The sequence below is a fragment of the Rattus rattus genome, chromosome 2 (assembly GCF_011064425.1).
Source record: "Rattus rattus isolate New Zealand chromosome 2, Rrattus_CSIRO_v1, whole genome shotgun sequence".
Lineage (NCBI taxonomy): Eukaryota > Metazoa > Chordata > Mammalia > Rodentia > Muridae > Rattus > Rattus rattus.
The window spans coordinates 228,285,985-228,305,904 of NC_046155.1; the positions used below are offsets into that span (position 1 = coordinate 228,285,985).

Genomic DNA, 19,920 nt, shown 5'->3' on the forward strand with positions numbered 1-19,920 from the left:
TGCAGCGTCAGCTGAGTTCCAACTCAAACTACAACACCAAAAAGCAAAATGAAGGGAGCAGGATCGTATTTGGATCACATTAGGGGATCCTCCATTATACTGCGTTACTGACTGTCGGGTGACAGTGCCCAGATGGCCTCCTCTTCTTCCCTTTATTGAGCATGCTACCCCAGCCCACTCAGGATGCTCAGTTAAACCTCTGCAAGTGTCCTTAAAGACACACCCATACCTGTGTCTTCTAAGTCATTCCAAGTCCAGTCACACAGATGAGGATTAACCATCCATTAACAATCCACCGGGTTGGGGATTGTCCTCACGGGGTCAACCTCTGCTTCCTGTTTTGAGTCGCTGCAACCGTGCATAATAGAAGTGGGCATTTGGGCCTGGCGAGTGAACATGCTCCCGGTTAGATGGTGCTTCTCCCCTTCCCGTCCTCTCTGTCAACAATTAGTACAGCATAGAGTGGAACAGTTTAGAGTTGTCGAGAGCCAAAGTTGGCCTCGTGGCTGTGAAGTGACGAACAAGACCTTGACAAATGGCTGCTGCTGTGCCTCGCGAGTAGATTTACGCTTCGACCGGAGTAGACTATATATCCAGGTAATAATTTTGAGCAATGAAGTAAGTTTGCTACAGGAATCGTTAAAGAAACAGATAAATCACGGTAATTTCAACATGGCACTTTTGCCATTCAATAAATGGGTATTTTAAATTTCATTTGCTTTTGAACTAAGTTCAATAATTTATAGAGTAAGTCATCCAAAGATTAATGCTCAGGAGGGAAGAAAATCACCACACAAGAACAGAAACATATCATTTATGTTTATTACATCGGAGCCTTCCCTGCCTGTGTTTCCATTATAAATCCGATTTTGCAAGCATGTGTTATAAAGTGTGGCACGGACTAAACTTTGACATTTGTCTCAACCTCCAGAGACTCCTTTAAAAAAATTTTTTTTTTAAATTTTCTTTCTCAACTAGTATAACAGCTAGTTACAGGTTGTTTTTCCCCCCAGAGGTGTGTGTACACGCATGTGCACACAAGTGTTTCTTGCATGTGTGTGAACATGGAGACTACAGGTTAACACTGGGTGTTTTCCTCAGTTATTCTCTTTTACCTTAGTGTGTGTGTGTGTGTGTGTGTGTGTGTGTGTGTGAGAGAGAGAGAGAAAGAGAGAGAGTGTGTGTATGTGAGTGTGTGAGGTTGTGTGAGGGTGTGAATGTAGGAGTGTGTGTGAGAGTGTGAGTGTGTTAGTGTGAGTGTATATGTGAATGTGTGTGAGTGTGTGGAGTATGACTGTGAATGTGTGAGTGTGTGAGGGTGTGTGAGTGTGTGAGGGTGTGTGAGGGTGTGAATCTATGTGAGGGTGTGAATGTGAGAGTGTGTGAGTGTGAGTGAGTGTGTGAGTGAGTGTGAGTGTGGATAAGTGTGTGAGGGTGTGAATGTATGTGAGGGTGTGAATGTGAGAGTGTGTGAGTGTGTATGTGAGTGTGTGAGTGTGAGTGTGTATAAGAGTGTGAGTGAGTGTGTATGTGAGAGAGAGAGAGAAAGAGAGAGAGTGTGTGTATGTGAGTGTGTGAGGTTGTGTGAGGGTGTGAATGTAGGAGTGTGTGTGAGAGTGTGAGTGTGGTAGTGTGAGTGTGAGTATATATGTGAATGTGTGTGAGTGTGTGGAGTATGACTGTGAATGTGTGTGAATGTGTGAGGGTGTGTGAGGGTGTGAATGTATGTGAGGGTGTGAATCTATGTGAGGGTGTGAATGTGAGAGTGTGTGAGTGTGAGTGAGTGTGTGAGTGAGTGTGAGTGTGGATAAGTGTGTGAGGGTATGAATGTATGTGAGGGTGTGAATGTATGTGAGGGTGTGAATGTGAGAGTGTGTGAGTGAGTGAGTGTGGATAAGTGTGTGAGGGTGTGTGAGGGTGTGAATGTATGTGAGGGTGTGAATGTCAGAGTGTGTGTGTATGTGGGTGTGAGTGAGTGCGTGAGTGAGTGTGAGTGTGGAGTGTAAGTGTGTATAAGAGTGTGAGAGTGTGTGTGTGTGTGTGTGTGTGTGTGTGTTGCTTGCCCACATGTGTGGGTGTGAAGGCCAGATGTTGCCACTGGGTGTCATCTTCTAGACCTACTAAGCCTTGAAAGTCGGGGCTAGTTGTGTTGAAATCTTCTCACGCAGACCTTCTTTATGTGAAATGCTCTGTTACGTTTTCTTCATGCTTCTGTGTATGTGTGCGCGCACATACAGCACGCAGGGAAGGATCAGAAGACAGCTTCGGGGAGTTGGTTCTCTCCATCTACCTTGTGGATCCCAGGGATTGAACTTAGATTGTCAGGTTTGGCAGCAAGGGCTCCTACCAACTGAGCCATCTCACTGGCCCTAAAGCTACACTTACCAGTGTCGACTATGGCTCTCCCTGCGTTAAAGTAGCATACCAGCGAGAGCATGAAGCATTTTGCTTTTCCCTCTTGTTCCACTGAGGAACTAAGCCATGGAGCCTGGCTTTTTCCACCTCCTTCCTGTGGTCCTTGTGGAGGAGGAGAAGTTGGCCCTGAGCTGAGCTGGTGGGTGCTTGGTGTTCTCCCTTTCTGTCTTTGGAACAGCACGGTGGTTTGTCCCTCCTTCCTTTCCAGCTGTAAAGTTCATTTGGCATGGGATTCTGGCAGCAGTAAAGGGACAGAGAAATGTGAATTTCCACAAGAACTTGGAAACAGCTGGAGAGAGGGATGGGTCATGAAAGCCGTTTTCCAGGACCTTATTTCTGCCCTCAGGTGGGTTTGGAGTCTGGTGTGTAGCATGGCAGGTTGGAACGCACTGGAAAAGAATATTCATTTAATTAGTACTGCATTTGACGTACATGCTGGTAACGGGACCAGACTACACATGTGTATCCCTGGACAAGCAGGTAGAGGCACACATGTGCCCATGTTTTGGTTTTTGTCAAGCAGCTGGTTTTGCCTTGAGCTTTGTGTATTTGCAAATAGTATTTTCTTCTCTTACAGAAATGCATTTTAAGCTCAAAAGTTCTCTATGTATTGTTTCCCCGGTTTAAGTCTCTGCCTTCCAGATTGGGCTGTAAGCAGCAGGCATGGTGACTGCATCAGAGATCCACACAGGACCAGTTGGACTTTGAACCAAGTTCTGATACGTTAGAAACACTGCCTTGTAAAAAAAATATGCGTGTCAGGTTTGTTACAGAAATAGAAATACTCTAGGCAAATGGCAAGAAGAAAAACCAGGAGGATGGGCTGACAGGATGTCTTAGGGTAAAGTGGTTCCAGTCAGAGCCTGACACCCCAAGCACAATCCATGGAACCTACAGTACAAGGAGAGAACTGGTCTCCAGTGTTATTCTTTGACCCCCACAAACACTCTGTGGTACTCTCATACTCCTCTCATCACAATTATATGCATATAGATATATATGTGTATGTATATGATGTATATGTGTGTATATATGTGTGTATGCATATGTGTGTGCACATGCACACACATGTGTACACATGTGCACATACACATGCACACACACACACACACACACACACACACACACACACACACACACACACACATAGACATTGGCAGGGCCTTAGGACAGTGATGTTCTATGGTGCTTCATAAGCAAGGGTGTGGGCTGAGGGATTGAGTGAGCAGCCGGTCCCTTAAGATGTCTTTTCCTCATTCAGTCTGTTTGTGCACAGTTGTCTCCTCAGAACATTCATCATTTTTCTTCTGGCAAAAACAAAGCCAGCCCACATAGCATGCAACCCACCCTCCTCCTGGTTTCAGAGTATACAGTACAGCATCACCCACCACATGCAGTGTTGAGTAGTGGCTTCCCGGAGCCCACCCCTTCACCCCAGGAGAAAGCACACTGATAGGGATGGCCTGTGTCTGGGCTTGAGTCCCACCACATCCTCACATATGTGGCTTTACTCTGAATCGTCCTCTTTCTCTGCTGCTTTTCTTCTTCAGCAAAGTTCCTTTGCTGGTCTTTTATGATTGTGTTACTCATGACCCATAAAGAACTTAGTAATCGGAAGCCCGTGAAGACCGAATCCGTGCACATGACCATGACCTGTGTGCTTCCCAGATGCCATTTGAGGCGAACCAAACAGCTCCTAAAGTCAAAACGTAGTCCTGAGGAATAGAACCGTGGTCAAGGCTGATGCAGTCAGATGGTTGAAGAAGTCGGAATCGTTCGATAGTTTCAACTCTAGACTGCTTCTGCCTTGTGTGCCCATCATCTCACAGAAAACAAAGTTGGGGAATGATAATCAGAACCTTGGGTAACCATAACCTGATAACCTGGGTTCTGCCAACTCTGACACACTAGGCTCAGCCATTTATCCCCTAGTATGCTAATTTCAGAGGTGGGGAAATGGTCATGAGCACACCAGAGATTTATTCTAAGTGGCCATGTTAGGAAGGGGGACAGATAGAGGTGGGAGAAGGGAGGGCTGTCTACTGGCCTAGCCTATCTTGTAAGTGACCTCCAAGAGATAGTTTCCAAATGCAGGTCTGTTTAACTGACCTCCCTGAAGTGGCAGAGAGGCTTACAAATCAAAGATTCAAATATGATTTCTAATAGCTTGTGGGTGCACAGACACACATTCTCCCCCCCCCCTCCCCTCCCCCCCTCTCTCACACACACACACACACACACACACACACACACACACACACACACACACACACCCCTTCTTACAGTAACTGGAGTTTTAGGTCAAGAGCCTGGCCCCAGCAGTCTCAATATCATCTGCTCACCTTAATAAGCGAATTGAAGAGTAAGCTTTAAAAGCAGAGAGAGAGAATTTAGTCAGCGTCACCACATTGGGTAGAACAGATAAAATATCCAGTGACACCAAGTCTGTCTTCAGGGTACTGACATGTGCTTTTGGAGAGGTCTGCATTGGTGGGAAGTCTTAATCAAAACGTGGTCTTCTTGACCCTGGTTTTGGCTCTGCAAGAGTGGTCTGAAGATGTCTGAGTCTCGTGCATGCTGAAGAGCATAGATCTGGTCTCTTGAGGATGAACAGTCCTACTCCAGGGTGTGGAGTAATAGATGACCTTACTCCATTATGGGTAATTCTCCTCATCTATTCTAGGAATCCAAGGTGACTAAGGATTAGGGTCATGGCCTAGCTTTATGCCATCTACTGAAGTAAAGGGGACAGCCAGGTACACAGTGAAGGCAGAGAAGACAGATTTTCAGTTAGCGGTGGCCTAGGTGTGGCCCAAGTGAAGACTCAATTGTGTTTTGTTTGTTTGGTTTGGTTTTTGCCAGAAACAGGTTCTAAGTGTGTGTTCTTGTAGACCTGCCTTGGAATTAGTCTCTTAAAAACAAATCAAAACAAAACAAAACGAAACGAAAACAACCTGTGAGGCTCTGTTCCGTGCGGATGGCTCTCGTTTCCCTAGAATCACATCCAAACGTTTCCTCAGTCCAACTTTCATGCGTAAACCACCAGAGCTCATCTCAGCCCATTGTGTGCGTCTCATGCTACTCAAGCCTCTCTCCCTTTTGTGTTACATTTTCAAGGGAAACACATCCTTTCATATAAAACGAGGGTGTTATAGAACATGGTTTTTATCTCTGGAATTGATTCCTCTGTCCTTGTGATTTAATGTTTCTCAATAAACTCACAGCATCATGCATTTTATATCATTCATAACTTGTAAGCTGAGAGCTTTTATAAATTTTCAAACAGGCAAGTTCATTTGTATTATAATGTATGGTATTGTTTTGTTTTTTGTTGTTGTTGTTGTTGTTGTTGTTTTAAGGCTGAAGCAATATCCAGTTAGTTTTTCGGCTTTCTAACACTTATTTACAACAAGCCTTACATTACTGGATCCTTTGAATAGACTTAGGATTTTAAAAATCACCTTAGTTGCCAAGATGGCTGTCCCAGCGCTTGCTACCAGACCTGGCAACCTGAGTTTGATCCCTGGAGCCCACATGGTAAAAGGCATGGATTGACCCTTCCAAGGTGACCTCTGATCTCCATATGTATGCTAGGCCACCATTGCGTTATCCTGTGCTGCCCCTTCACCCCCCAAGAAACATAGACAAATAAACATGAAATAATTAGGCCTGAACTCTGTTGTTATTGAAAAATAAGCCCAACTTCAACAGCTGCAGAAAATTCAATGCCCAGTGATGGTCTGGTGTGTCCGGATTCTCATTTCACCAGTAGCTGTCAGTGCCCTTCAGTCGATGGTGCTTGTGTGTAGAAAAATTGTGAGTGGAGGATAGCAGTGGAATTTGGTAAACAGTTCAGTTCTAAGAGCCCCGTGCTTCCATTCGAAAAGCATTTTCGGGTTTTCCAGAAATACCCATTTATCTCAGCCATCTCCTCCCTCTATACAGCCGAGCGTTTCCTAAATCCTCCCATCTCTTCTTACCCAACTATTTATCTTTGTGTGTGCGTGCCACGTTTGGGAGTCTCATTAAAGTTGCATCTGTTCTGTTTTAGGAGAAACCCGACGCCAGCCCCACGTCACTTCAGCTGCGGTCCCAGATCGAAGTAAGCACGGCCACGTTCACCATCCACTTTTGCTTCTGCCTTTTCTCTTGAGTGATGATATTCTGTAGAAATCAGACTCCGCTCTCCCATGCTGACACGAGAACCTTCTCTCTCTTCTAGGAGTCCCTAGGCTTCTGCAGCGCGGTGTCAACACCAGAAGTGGAAAGAAAGTAAGTCGCTCTCCTCCTGCCCCCAGACTGAGCTTCTGGGATATCCTCAGGGCTGGAATTGAATGTGATAATTCTTCCACATGCTCTGTGTGGCACATCTACCAAGGTGGACTTCGTAGTCCAGCTGGGGATGCCTGAGGCTTTTCAAGGGGGTTATTAATTTTGCATAGCTAGTCGCAAGGGAGTCCTGAATAAATGCCTGGAACTATAGGAAAGGGCAGGTAAGTCAATGGAGGTAGGGTTGCATCTTTGGTGTTAGCTTTTAATAGAGGTTGAAAAGCAGGAAGGAACCAGGTACAAGAAACAAAATAAATTCTAAGTAAAGCAGTAGAATTTGAAAGGCCTCTGCACCTCATTTTAGGTATGCGGTCCCAAAGCAAACACGTGATGTATGTGTAAGAAGCCGATGCGTGCCCACGAACCTGTTCTGTTAAAGGAGCATTTTTTTTTTTTTTTTTTTTTTTTTTTTTTTCTTGTCCTAACTTAGACTCTGTAATTTCTGCTGTCCTACAAGATAACGCTGTGCTTTATATTTTCGGCGTTTCTTTTGGACAACTTAAAAGCCTCTTTCGGTACAGGCTTTCCCTTTTTCTGTTTTACTCTGGTATCGTCATTGCTAGAATGTTCTGCGTGCGATTGCATTGAAGGAAAGAAATGTAAAGAAAGTCCACATCTCGAAGCAGACACTTCCTCTGGCCCAGAGCCACTTGTCCTGTTCTGTGCCAAGGGCGGCAGAGCAGTGGTTTAGGAATGAAGTATTTTAGGAATGAGAAGCACATGCAGGGCAAGCATGTGTGTGTGTGTTCCAGCCCCCCTCTGCCTAATCCGGCCACGTGTGTGCTGCTGGCAGGGCCAGCGTCCAGGAGTGAATGCCACTTTACCAGAATGCTGCAGTTCCGAACCTAAGGGGCCGAGTAGGCTTGGGGGCAAGACTAAAGACTAATACCATGGAAACCAAAGAGCTAACAGAAAGCAGAGGTCAGAGGCCGTAAGCACACACTGTGTAAGTACGTAAGCATCTCCTGTTTGAAGTTGACTTGTATCTCACTGCGATGCTAGTCACGTCCAGGCTGAAGTGGGCCTAGGGTGAATGCGCACGGTGACTTTGAACTTGGAGGTAGTGAGGTACCGGGGGAGCATTGGGAACGGGGGCTGTGGGTTCCCTTGGCCACTGTATCACTCGGGTATGAGGCAGGCAGAGGGCTCACGTGCTCCTTCAGAGCCTCTGAGACCTTCAGGAAAGAAGAAATGTTCTTCCTTCCTAGGGGGACGTGACTCACGCAGTATGGATTAGGCTTGGTTAAGCTGGGTATTCCTTTCCCTCAGTGGTGAGGAGTCATGTTTTCCCTGTTAGGATCCTTTCCTTCAAAACATGGTGTGTCTCCTGTGGCCAAGGGAGAGACAGATGGACTCCTGAGGTCAGCAAGAAATCTGCACCACACACACACTGTTTACAACGTCTCCCCCGGACCCCATCTCCCCGTCTGTGTAGTTCAGCCCCTTTTGCTTCTGTTCTTTTAATCGGTTTGGGTTTAAGTATTTCTAAACAGTTTGAAATTTTTTAAAAATATCTTACTCATTTCTCTAGTAGTGTTTCTTGAAAATTGCAGCATTCCTTTTTAACTTCAAAACAAAGTCGTTTCAGAGTCGGCATTTGCTGACATGTGTGTGCTCTTTGTTTCTCTGTTTCCTCTGTCTCTGTCTCTCTCTCTCCCCCCCTCTCTCTGTCTCTCTCTGTCTCTGTCTGTCTCTCTCTCTCCCCCCTCTATCTCTCTCTGTCTCTGTCTCTCTCTCCCTCTCTCTCATACACATAGATACACACACACATAGATACACAGACACACACTCACACACAGACACACTCACACACAGACACACTCACACACAGACACACATACACACATACACACATACACAGACACACATGCACACAGACACACACACACGTGCACACACACATACACACATACATAGACACACACACGCACACAGACGCACACACACACAGACACATACACACACACTCACACACATTCACACACACACAGACACACAAACACACACATACTCACACACACACGCACATATACACTCACGCACGCACACAGACACTCACACACGTACACAGGCACACACAGACGCACACACACACACTCACAGACACATACACACTCACAGACACACACATACTCACACACATACTCACACACACATGCACACATACACTCACACACGTACACAGACACACACATACACACACACACACAGTTGCTGAGCTACTGGAGAGTGACACACATCACGACTGAAACCCTTGAGTCCTTCGGCGTTTCTTAAGGACAAAGACACTCTTGTGACAGAACCACATGGGATTTACCAAGAAGCAAGTTCTCCTGACTTGCAGCTCGCTCTCCTTGTCCCAGTGCTGCCTCATATAGCGTTTTTTGTTTGTTTATTTTTTAATCTAGCACTTAAAAAAATTACATGTGGCATTTTCAAGCATTGTCTGAAAAGGCTTTCTTAGCCTCTTGCCATTTTTTTTTTTTTTTTTCGGAGCTGGGGACCGAACCCAGGGCCTTGCGCTTCCTAGGCAAGTGCTCTACTACTGAGCTAAATCCCCAACCCCCATTTTTTTTTGTTTTTTTAACGGAATGGGCTATTTGTCTTATGTTAGGTCTTTCTTGTTTCTTTTCTGCACATGCATCACGTCAAGAGGCTCATGACACCTGCTAATCTCATGATTGGTGGTGATGAATTTTGATGATTTGCTTACCATGGTAACTGTCACTGTCAGCCTTCTTCTGGGAAATCATGCCATTTTTCTTTTCTCCCCTTTGAAACACTCTATGGGGAGAGAATATCTGAGACTCCAGCCCAACTCATCCCTCGTCAAACTTTTACCAGGTTCTTCGATTCAGCAGTTCTTCCTGAGTCAATTTTTAACACAATGACTGTAAAGTAGAAAACACTGATTAGTTGATAATTATTTTGAGATTAAAATGCTTTTAAGAGGCTTCAGGTTTTGTCTTGTCTTGAAAGATGAGCTATCAGTCTGAAATGTCTAAGTTAGCTATCGTTAGGACAGGTTTAATGCACGGTTTACTTTGAACAGTTACTCATTGGGCTTTAAAGTGCAGGAATGCTCAACTGGAAAATTCCCCGATTCCTCCCACCCGAAGGCTTGCCTGGCATCTTGGCACCTAGTTGCTCACTGAGACTGTGGAAGATGGCCTGGTGAACCAGTTGGTTGTGTCTGGTTAGTGTCCTTTGAGTTTGTGCCAACTAAAACACTTCTCTGACTCAGAGTGTTGCTTTACGGGTAGAAATGTTTTCTGCTTTTTATTCCAAACGTAACAAAAGGAGCGGCTCAGGGCCACTTCCAGACTACAGCAGCCTTCTACCTCCTGCATCCAGTGTCCTTCAGTGTCTTGGGGACCAGAGCTCCCTGCTGCCTGAGGTAAAACCTTTGCTAAGACAGGGATCTGACCTGGCTTATGATGTAAGGTCTGTTTCTTAAACAAATCAAAACAAACAAATGAAAGGAAAAAAAAAAAACCAGTACTTTTTCTAGGGTTGCTTTTCACTTAACAGGGTTTGAAGTCTTGAGTTCCAGGAAGTGAGCTTGGATCAAGGGAGGGAGGCGTGGTGCGTCTGTCGTGGAGAGGACGGAATGAGGAGGAGGGTCCTGCCCGGTTTGGCTATAAGCTTCTGGACAATAGGCTGCTTGGCCTGCCCAACATAGATTCAAAGAGAAAGACCGACAGGGAGGTAGGTCGATGGGAAGAGAGACTGGCTTCTCCCACCCCATCACCTCCTCGACAAAGGCCCTCATTCATCCTGGTTTTCATCGAGATGGTTTTTGTTTTGCTCTTGGCACCGGGGATTAGACAGGAGACTTCGTGTGACATGTGCTACGGCAGATCTGTGCCTGAGCTGCGTGGCCAGCCACATCCTCCTTCTCTCCTGCCATGTACTTTTACTGAGAAGGCGGTTAAGGGAACACGGAAGCTTTCATTTGAGCCCTTAGTTTTTACGACTGTCCGACTGACCTATTGATGAGATAAAGTACACACTTCATGGCCCCGATCTTGGATCCGTGTCTGTTACCTTGATGGGTGAATGAACCTGAGCTGAGTTTCTTGTTGACAGCTATTCTTAAAGACTGCTAAGAAGCGAAGCCTTTCTTTCCTTTTATTTTCCTTGGCTAGGATGTATTTTTCTATCTATGAGAAATTAGGCTAACTATGACCGTCAGGAAGCCTGACACATACTGACATACGTCCAATTTCAATAGATCATTTTTTTTTTTTTACACGTTGTCGTCGTTCCTGTTGGTAGACTTAGGACTGGTTCTGTGACTTAAGTCCTTCAGGAACCCAGGCTGTACTTCTTGTTTCCTTTTGTTCTGTTTCTTTCGTTTTTTTAAGGGGAGTCACCAGTGGGAGAGCGTCATCACAACCTCAAAGCGGGGTCGCCACAACAAGGAGTAAAGCGGGGGAGGGGGTGGCAAAGCAGGCCTTTCAGAAAGTTTGCCCAGAAGCCTCTCCCCACACCATCCCTGTCTCTACTCTGTTTCCTCATTCAGCAGCTCTTTACCAGCACCGACTTGGCGTGGAGGGCAGGCAGTCTTTTGGGTGTTAAAATATAGCAACAGATAGCTCACATTGGAAGGGAGAGAGAATTACAGGCGGGAAAAATCCTATGTCTCATAGCTTAAAGCAAAGACTTGGGTGACTGAGGCACTGGCTTTGGCACAGCTGGCTTTGGCAACAGGTAGACTGAGTGTGCTGTGCCGTGAGAACCTCCTGTGAGGACCCCCACGATGTGCTTCAGCTGTCACGGAAGCCGTGAATTCTACCACATCGCTGAGACCCTCTGAAACCTGGAGCCAAAATAAACATTCCCCCCGAAATAAAAAGTAAACAAATGAAAGGAATTAGGCTATCCCATTGCTGGATCGCAAGAAAGCTTTGATAGCCGAACACATTTTTTTTTTTTTTTGCCCTGAACAAAGTATTATTCTTAAGCGAGAGAGTTGTCCTGGGTTGGGAAATTAGTCGCTTCCGCAGAAGCTAATACTTCATTTGTGCTCTCTGTACTCGGATGAGACTGATCTGAAGGCGAGCCAGGTGTCTCATTTCCAGGTAACGTCAGGACTGCAAGTCGGAAAGGAACCGAAGTTTATTATTTCCCAGGATGGTTCTGGACGTTCCATACACATTCAGTACTTACCGTCTCTTTCCCATGACGCTCTCTCCATGACCGTCCCTTACATTTACAGACACAGAAAGGGAAGGACAGAGAGGCCATGACATTGTTCAATGCCACACAGCCAGTCAGCATAAGAACCCAGATTTGATCCCAGATGAAAATGGCTGAGCTTGAGCCCACAGCACTCTGATTCCAAACTGTCTTACAATCGTTTGACTCCTGCAAATCCAGAGGTCAGAGGTTAGAGGTTGCGATGGTAAATCCTCAGTTGTCAACTTGACTGGATGTAGGTCACCATGGAAACACCCCTGGGGGCGGGGCTTCTATAAGGGTGCTTTGGAAAGGTTTAACAGTGGGGAAGACACATTGCGGGTGGCACTGTCCTAGGGGGTGGGATCCCAATTTGAATACCCAGGTGGGTACCAGCATTCATCCCTCCCTCCTCCTGGCCGAGGACACATGCCTAGCCAGTTCAAGCTCCTGCTTTAATGCTTTTCCCATCATGAACTGGATCTTGAACCTTGAGCCAAAATAAATCTTTTCTTCCCTCCTTGCTTCTCTTGCCAAGGTGTTTGGTCACGAGAAAGGTAAGGAAGATGGAGCTAGATGGGCCCGTTTGCATCAGATAAAACGTCGTGCCAGGTCGACTCTCAGTGAGAGCTGAGCTGGGCCTCAGTCATTTATTTGTCCACCGAGGCAAGAGAGTCTACTAGAATAAATCGCAAAGCTTCACCGTTGGCCGAAATTTATAACTTGCTCCTTGCTAAGTCTTTCGCTTGAGTTGAACATTCGCTGATTTAGTTTCACCTTTTTTTCCATTCCGGTGACTACACTTGAACTGTTTTATGGCCAGAAAAAGTCCAGATATATAGGGGGATGGGAAAGGCAGATAAATAAAGGGGGCCAGGGGCAGTAGAGCAGGTTCTGTGCTCCAGCAGGGGTTGGGATATGCGTGGTGATCGATGAACACCCTGTTCACGAATGCGTGACGCTCAGCATGGCTTTCCTTCCTTGTCTGGTAGCTGAGGACTTTTCCTAATGTGTCAACTTCCTGTCATCCACCTAGTTAACACTGTCTTCCCTTCACTCTCCACCCCACCCCCTGCATGCTCAGGAAGCTGTCTACCTCTGTGGCCTTTCTTCTTCTTCTTCCTGTCTTCAGGGAAGCAGCGCCTGGCTGAGTCCTTGCTCAATGTCTGCCCCCTTCACCCCCTACACTCTGACTCAGCTTTCCTCCTTCTCTTTGAGCCCAGTGTTCCACATTCTGTTTTCCACCCACTCAGTCACCTCATGCCCTGCCACCTGCTCGCCGGGCAGGTCCGTCAGGCTGGCCCTGTCGTGTGGTGTGCTTAGCCTCTGAACTTGCTCCCCGTCCCCGTGGGGGTGTTCTCCTGTGTGAGATACCTTTGCGTTACCGTGACCAGCGAGCTGACAGGAACAGTTTGACAAGGAATTTATTTTGGCATAGGATTCAGGGGATTCGGGCCGTCCCAGTGTGGAAAGCACAGCGACAGTGTCAGCTTCTAAGCCCTGGCAGCAAAAATAGGAGGCTGCAGCCACATCCTGATAACTGAACAGGAACCAGAGTGCTCGAGCTGGGAATGGGGGGGGGGGTCAGCTGAAGCCTCGAAAGTCTGTCTGCAGCCATGTCTCAGAGGTTCCATAACCTGTCAACGCAACACCGCTAGCCAGGAATAACATGTTGGAACACACGATTTTACCTGAGCGAGATCCGTCCATGCTCAAGAATTCAACTGTGAGTTTGCCTACCCTGCAAGGTCTTTCTGGGTTATTTCTACACTAGTCATTTTATTTATCTCTTGTCACTTCATGGTTCATGAGATCTTTGAAGGAGATACCACTTTTTTTAGAGTAGTTCGCTTGCCTAAGGTACCAGAGCTGGACCCAAGCATGCTGGTCCAGTCTTGGTGTCCCTTTGGTCATCAGGTAGGGATGGCCTGTCTGGCTCCAGGCTTGGAGTTTGGATTCAGGCACCAGTTCTGCAATCCCAGGGCCGGTTCCTTGACTAAATGGGATGTAATTATAGTAATTACCTCACTTAGTAAGCTATCTAACACACACAGTAAGTGCTCTGTAGTCTTATCTATTGCTATTATGTGTCTAATACGCCTCAGGTTCATGCCCTTGCCCATGGCTCTGGTGATTATGTTCTTGAACCTTCCATGAGCCATCCTGGCAGGAGCTCTAAGGCTTTCTCCTTGGGATCTTCTTGGGGCTAGGAGTTAGAGCCCCGTTTGATGCTTGTATACAAGCTCACTGCATGACTCGGGTCTCTGAAATAGGATGACAATGGATTGTTCTCAGGCATGAAATTACCGTGTAGAAGACCCCTCTTGGTCTGTGTTACCTAGCACGTATCAGTGTCCGAAGGTAGCTTATTGACACGCTTTCTGCCTGCGATTACTAAAATTACTAAAATGTCACCTTAAAAGACAATTTAGTGGAGCTGGAGAGGTGACTCTGTGGTAAAGAGCACTGACTGCTCTTCCAGAGGTCCTGGGTTCAAATCCCAGCAACCACTTGGTGGCTCACAACCGTCTGTAATGAGATCTGATGCCCTCTTCTGGTGCGTCTGAAGACAGCAACAGTGTACTGATTTATAATAAATAAATAAGTCTTTAAAAGAAATAAAAAACAATTTAGTGGAGAGAATCCCAGCTTTCGCCATCCTCCCATCTGTTTCTAAGGCCTGTGTCCCCTCATTCTCCACCTGATTCCATCCTCCACTCTTCAGGCCCCCACTCATTTTCTTCATCTTCAAGCAGAAACATCACATAAAGGTACGACATCTAGAAACGTCATGTAAAACGCCATACTTACTCAATTCTTTTAACTCCCGAAAGAAGCTATTTCATCTTTGGTAATTCTTTTATTGGGCTGTAATTCATATGCCATGCGTTCCTTCCATTAAAAGGACGCAGTTAGGGAATGTAGAACACTCCTGTGTGGCCCTGGGTTCCATGGCTGGCTCTGCACACAGGCAAATAAGGGTGAGGTTCAACTGTTTCTAGTATGTTCGGAGGTTTGCAGACATCACCACAGTAGTATGTAGCTGACTTCCTGTCACTTAACCTACTGTTTTCTCAACAGTTTTACCGCTTGTCCTGTACTTTATGCCCGTACGTATGCCTGTACGGCATTCTGTGTGTCCATGACTGACTGATATCCCCTTGTATAGTTTTTACTTTTGGTTTCTGTGAAGAATGCTACTGTAGCCATCCATGTGCAGGGCTCTGTGGGCACAACTGTGTTCCTGACTTCGTCAGCTTGGTGAAGGTACAGTACACATACTGTACAGCATATCCACAGAAGGGAAAAATAGTGCACTGTGTATTCACAGCTAATTGTTGTCCTTAGTGTAGTCACCAATCTTACACCATTTCCAAAACCCCAGAAGATGCTTCATGCCCATTAGCTGTGACAGTGCTAATTAAAGCAACCGTTCATGTATTTGTAGATGTGTAAATACATACATATATATATTTGTAGGCCTGTAAATATAATATATATATATGTATATATATATATATTTGTAGATGTGTAAATTCATATATATATTTGTAGATATATTTAATATACTTGTAGATGTGTCACATAAACAGAAAGAAAATGTACTTTTAAAAGAGAATTTATTATACTGATAGTGCAACATTAAGAACAGACCCTTGCTTTCTGATTCTGGTTAACTTTGCATCTGACTCTTTCAGAACGTGTAAGAAATCATTCCCCTTGTAGTATAGTATTTCTCTACAGGCATGTTTGTGGGTGTGGCTCTAGGAGGGGGTTGTGGCTCCGAGGACAGGGTCTGTCATCTGGTGTCATGTAGACTTGGCTCCAACATGACCAGGGTCCAGCCCTAGAGCTCATTCCTGGATGTGGGAGTTCATGTGTCATTCATCCTTGAAAGTAGAAAGGATTCACTAAAAAGAACAAATCAGGACCCGAGATAGCTAGGAAATCCAGGCCAAGCCGTGTCCTCTGGAGCTGAGACTAATGCATCCTGTCTCTACATCCTGTTTGTGACAGGGATGTGGGGTGGGATGGGCCACCAGAGTTCCCATGAGGGCACAGGCTTCCATGCTCCAGACCTGGGTCTGCCTCTGTGTGAGGAAGTGAGGAAGTCATGTGGGGTGTGCCCTTGTACAGGTTAATCAGTTAATCCTGCCTGTTTGAGATGGGCTGGCCTCTCGGCAGGCTCTCTGTCCTGGGAAGTCGGTCAGCACAGCACCACAGAGAACCAGGACAGGCTATCGTGATTCTGCCCTCCTATAATCAGCTCAGGAGATGAGTGTGCTGGACCAAAAGCCGTGTATTAGCGTATGCGCTATTTGTTCTTTTGCCTTAATAGGTTTGTTAATTACCATCTACTTGAAAGGCCCAGGGCTCGGGGCAAGGTCCTGTCCAGGAGTTTGAAGGCTTGCTCCTCTGTGATTCATCCAGGATAGCTCACCGCTCTGGGCTCTCCCTTGTACGCATCTACCTTGCTGGGTTGAGAGGCCTCCGGAGGCTCCCCTACCTCAAGTGCCTTCCATTTGCTGACCTCAGCAATGTTGGGGTTGCCTAGGGTTTGCCTGTGTTGTTGTTGGTGTGAGTTTCAGAGCCCAACTGAATGTACACCTAAACTTTAGCTCTGCCAGCCTCGCGATCAGAAACAGTGGATGTGAATTTTCTAAGCTTTACACGCCCAGCACAGCACCTAGCTTGTCCTCTCACCTTAAGGGGCTCCGCCCTTCCCAGCAGAGGTCTGTCAGGGGCTCTGTCCTTAGCCTCATGGATGGGGCCATACGCACAGAACCAAGTGAGTGGCCACCACTACTTAAAATTTCATTGTTCCACGTGACTTTTAGTCTCCTTTCCAATTTCACGAAGTTGGGAGGGAGAAACTAAGACACAACAGCCATTTCCCCGGAGCCCGTGTGGCTCAGTGTGCTGGAGTCTGGGTTTGTACATTTGGTGTGTTGGTGTCCACACGTGTGCACACCATTGCGTGGCATATTTGAGGGGCTCAACATTCCTGAGTGCAGGGGCCGGGGGATGGACAGCAGCTGTACTGTTCCCCGTGTCAGCTGTTCCTGACGGAGAGGGCTGTTGCTCTTCATTCCCTCTGATCAGTGAGCTCAGCTGGCCCAAGCCCAGCTGGAGGCCACGTGCCTGGGTTGCTTCCTGCGAGGTGGCAGACTGCTGCCATTGAGGGGGACGGGCACTGCAGCCAAGGATGTTTAACACATAGAGGTGGCTGCTGTCTCTCCTGAGAAGTGAAGAGACTATTGGGTCAGTGCTGAAGGAAGGGAAAACATTTCACATTTACATGCAGGTAGAATAAGAGGGGACTCGACTAGAATTTACCAAGCAATCCCTGGGTATCTGTTTTCTTTTTTAGATTTACTTATTTTTTTATTCTATGTGCATGAGTGTTTTGTCTGTATGCGTGTAAGCACACGGCATGCTTTTCTGGTGCCTGTGGAGGCCAGAGAAAGGCGTAGGATCCCCTAGAATTAGAGTCACAGGTGGTCGTGAGCCATTACCAAACCCAGGTCCTCTGCAAGAGCAGTAAGTGCTCTTAACTGCTGAGCCATCTCTCCAGCCCCCCACCTTCAGCCCGTATGTCTTTTTAATCCTGCTAACAAATCAATAATGTGGATGAGATTTTATAGTTTAGGAAACCAAGGTACAGAAAGGTTAAGTGAGTGCTAAGACCATGAGGCTTGGCCTAGGAAGATCAGAATTCCCTATCCGGGTTCGTTTGGCTGCGGGCAGCAAGGCCTTACCACTTGGCGAATGAAAGAGTGATATTCCTTGGAAAGACCCATGGTGGGCTAGGCAGCTGTAAGATTTAGTAAGCAGTTACCACATTTCTGGTTTATGCACAAACCTGCCGGATCCTGGTTGTAGGAGATAGAAACAGATGACGAGAGGTAGCATGGAAAGCATCGTGGGAAAGGGCAGGAAGGATAGGGGACTTTGGAGGATGGGTATTAAAGGGCTGTATGACGTAGGGCTTCAGCGAGGCAGCACGCCCAAGCTATGTTCTTCTGGGATTTGACCTCATGCGTTAGTAGGGGCTGGTTCCACAATCTGAGTGAGGCTTCTCCTCCACTGTCCCATGCATTCAGCTGAGCAGTAATGTGGTTCCCAAAAAAGGTTGCGTGTAGAGTGGGAGAAGAAACAAGACAGACTGCAGCCAGCCAAGCCAGGACAGATGGGAGTCCATGGCGTCTCTCAGCGTCCCCAAGCGAACCTTTAAATCCATCCTCGGAGAGGACCGACCGACCGCAGGAGTTTTTGATATCTTTCCCCACCCCCACCCCTGTCAACATGCCTTGAGTCCGTGAGTCAACAGGGATATGAGTGGCACAGACCAGTTGCTGTCCCATGCTGTCCAAATCCCAAGGGAACAGCGACGACACCTGCTAGCTACGGCTGGTCTTCATGCCTGGGGTGACCGTGAAGGGCAGAGAGAAAGTGGCTACCCCCACCTCTTCTGTCCACACCCCACAGAAAGTGCCATCATGGCCCACGCTGGAATTCATGCAGGGAAGAGAATTCTAGAAGCTGTGATGTAGCTGAGATGTGCTGGTATATCCCACATCCAGTACAGGCTCGTAAGGAGGGAGCTGAACAGTTCCCACAGGGTTTCTCAGCAGAACAGAGAGGAGAATTCCAAGCCCAGCATAGGACCAGCAAGGCTGCTTGGAGAAGTGGCATGGTGAAATGGAATGTAGCTCTCGCCTGGCTCTGGGTGGGCCTTCAGAAGGTAACACAGGAGTCCCAAAGTGTAGGAAGAACCATTATTGGTGAGAGGCAGATGTCCCATGGCTTCTGTGTAGCCTGAGTCAGTGGTAGGGAACCTGGAAATCTGAAACCTGGAGGGGGTGTGGGGTGTGGGGTGTGGGGTGTGGGGTGGTGGAGCGGCTTAACCATGCTTGCAAATTAACGTTTTAACCCACGGGCTCGTTCTGTTGTTAGGTCTTTAACACCTCTGAGCTGGGGATACACAGCCTTGTCTGGATGGAACCTGACAGACGGTACACTATTAGGAGTGGCCCGGTCACTTGTGTTCGGGTTGATCAGCGTTCTACTCTTAACTGAAATTCTTCTCATCCCACTCAGATATTGGGGTAAAAGGATGGGGCGAGGGAGGAATGAAAAGGACCCAGCTCTCACTATCCTGTCTGTCTCTGTTTGATTGACACCATTCTTCCACCCATATCCACACCCAGAAAACTTCTGACGTGGTAGAAAGGACAACCCGCAGGCCTGAGGGAGTAAGCAGGCTGCAGTTGTGAAACCTTGGAGACCGACCAGGGTGTTCCAGTGAAGTAGTGCTAGGCAGTCATCTGGGTTTTATGAAATGCTACCCAAACCAGAGTCTCATCATCAGCCAGATGTGAGGGCTCTGTCTCTCAAACGCAGGTGGGATTTAGGGGGCAGTCATCCGGTGCCGGGAGGTCCTGTGTTCATGATGAACCTGGCAGAGCCTTCTGGCATCCGGGTCTCCTCTAGCAGGTGCCGATGCGCTGGCTTTGGATAAAACCGCGTGCTGCGAAGCAGGTGGGATGCGAAGCCATCCAAAGGCAAGGTTAAAGCAGCCCGCGGATAAGGAGAGGGAGGGTGGGGACTGCACGGAGGGCGTGGGCGTTCAGGCGTGGGCGTTCACGTTTGCGCAGGAAGACTCCAGGGTGTGACTGAGATAGTGCTGAGGAGCTTCGAGGTGAGATACGACGCGACAGGAAAGCCCAGGGTCTCATTTCCGTCGTGCTTAGAATATTCTCACAGATGCATCATCACCTGCCTGTGTCAAAGAATGTAAAGTGTCCCGGGGAGAAAAGGAAACCCAAGTGGCTCTGCCAGCGGTCACCATGGAAGGGACCCAGATTCAGGTCACCACTTTGTGCTGCCCGCTCGAAGTGGGGCAGGCAGGAGGCTCCCACAGTGGTGTCCAGGAGGGCTTCTAGCAAGGAGAGGAAGGGTCCTTCATACCCAGAGTTCTCTGGCTTTGACCAG

The 19,920-nt window shown here is 47.2% G+C and overlaps 1 protein-coding gene across 1 annotated transcript in view; it reads left to right on the top strand.

Moving 5' to 3' along the window:
* Sash1 (SAM and SH3 domain containing 1) overlaps window positions 1-19,920 on the top strand; it is a 165,470-nt gene that overhangs the window by 68,962 nt on the left and 76,588 nt on the right. The window contains exons 3-4 of the mRNA XM_032894991.1: window positions 6,467-6,517; window positions 6,638-6,687. Of these exons, the coding sequence (XP_032750882.1) occupies window positions 6,467-6,517; window positions 6,638-6,687 (101 nt within the window). The remainder of the gene's footprint in view (window positions 1-6,466; window positions 6,518-6,637; window positions 6,688-19,920) is intronic.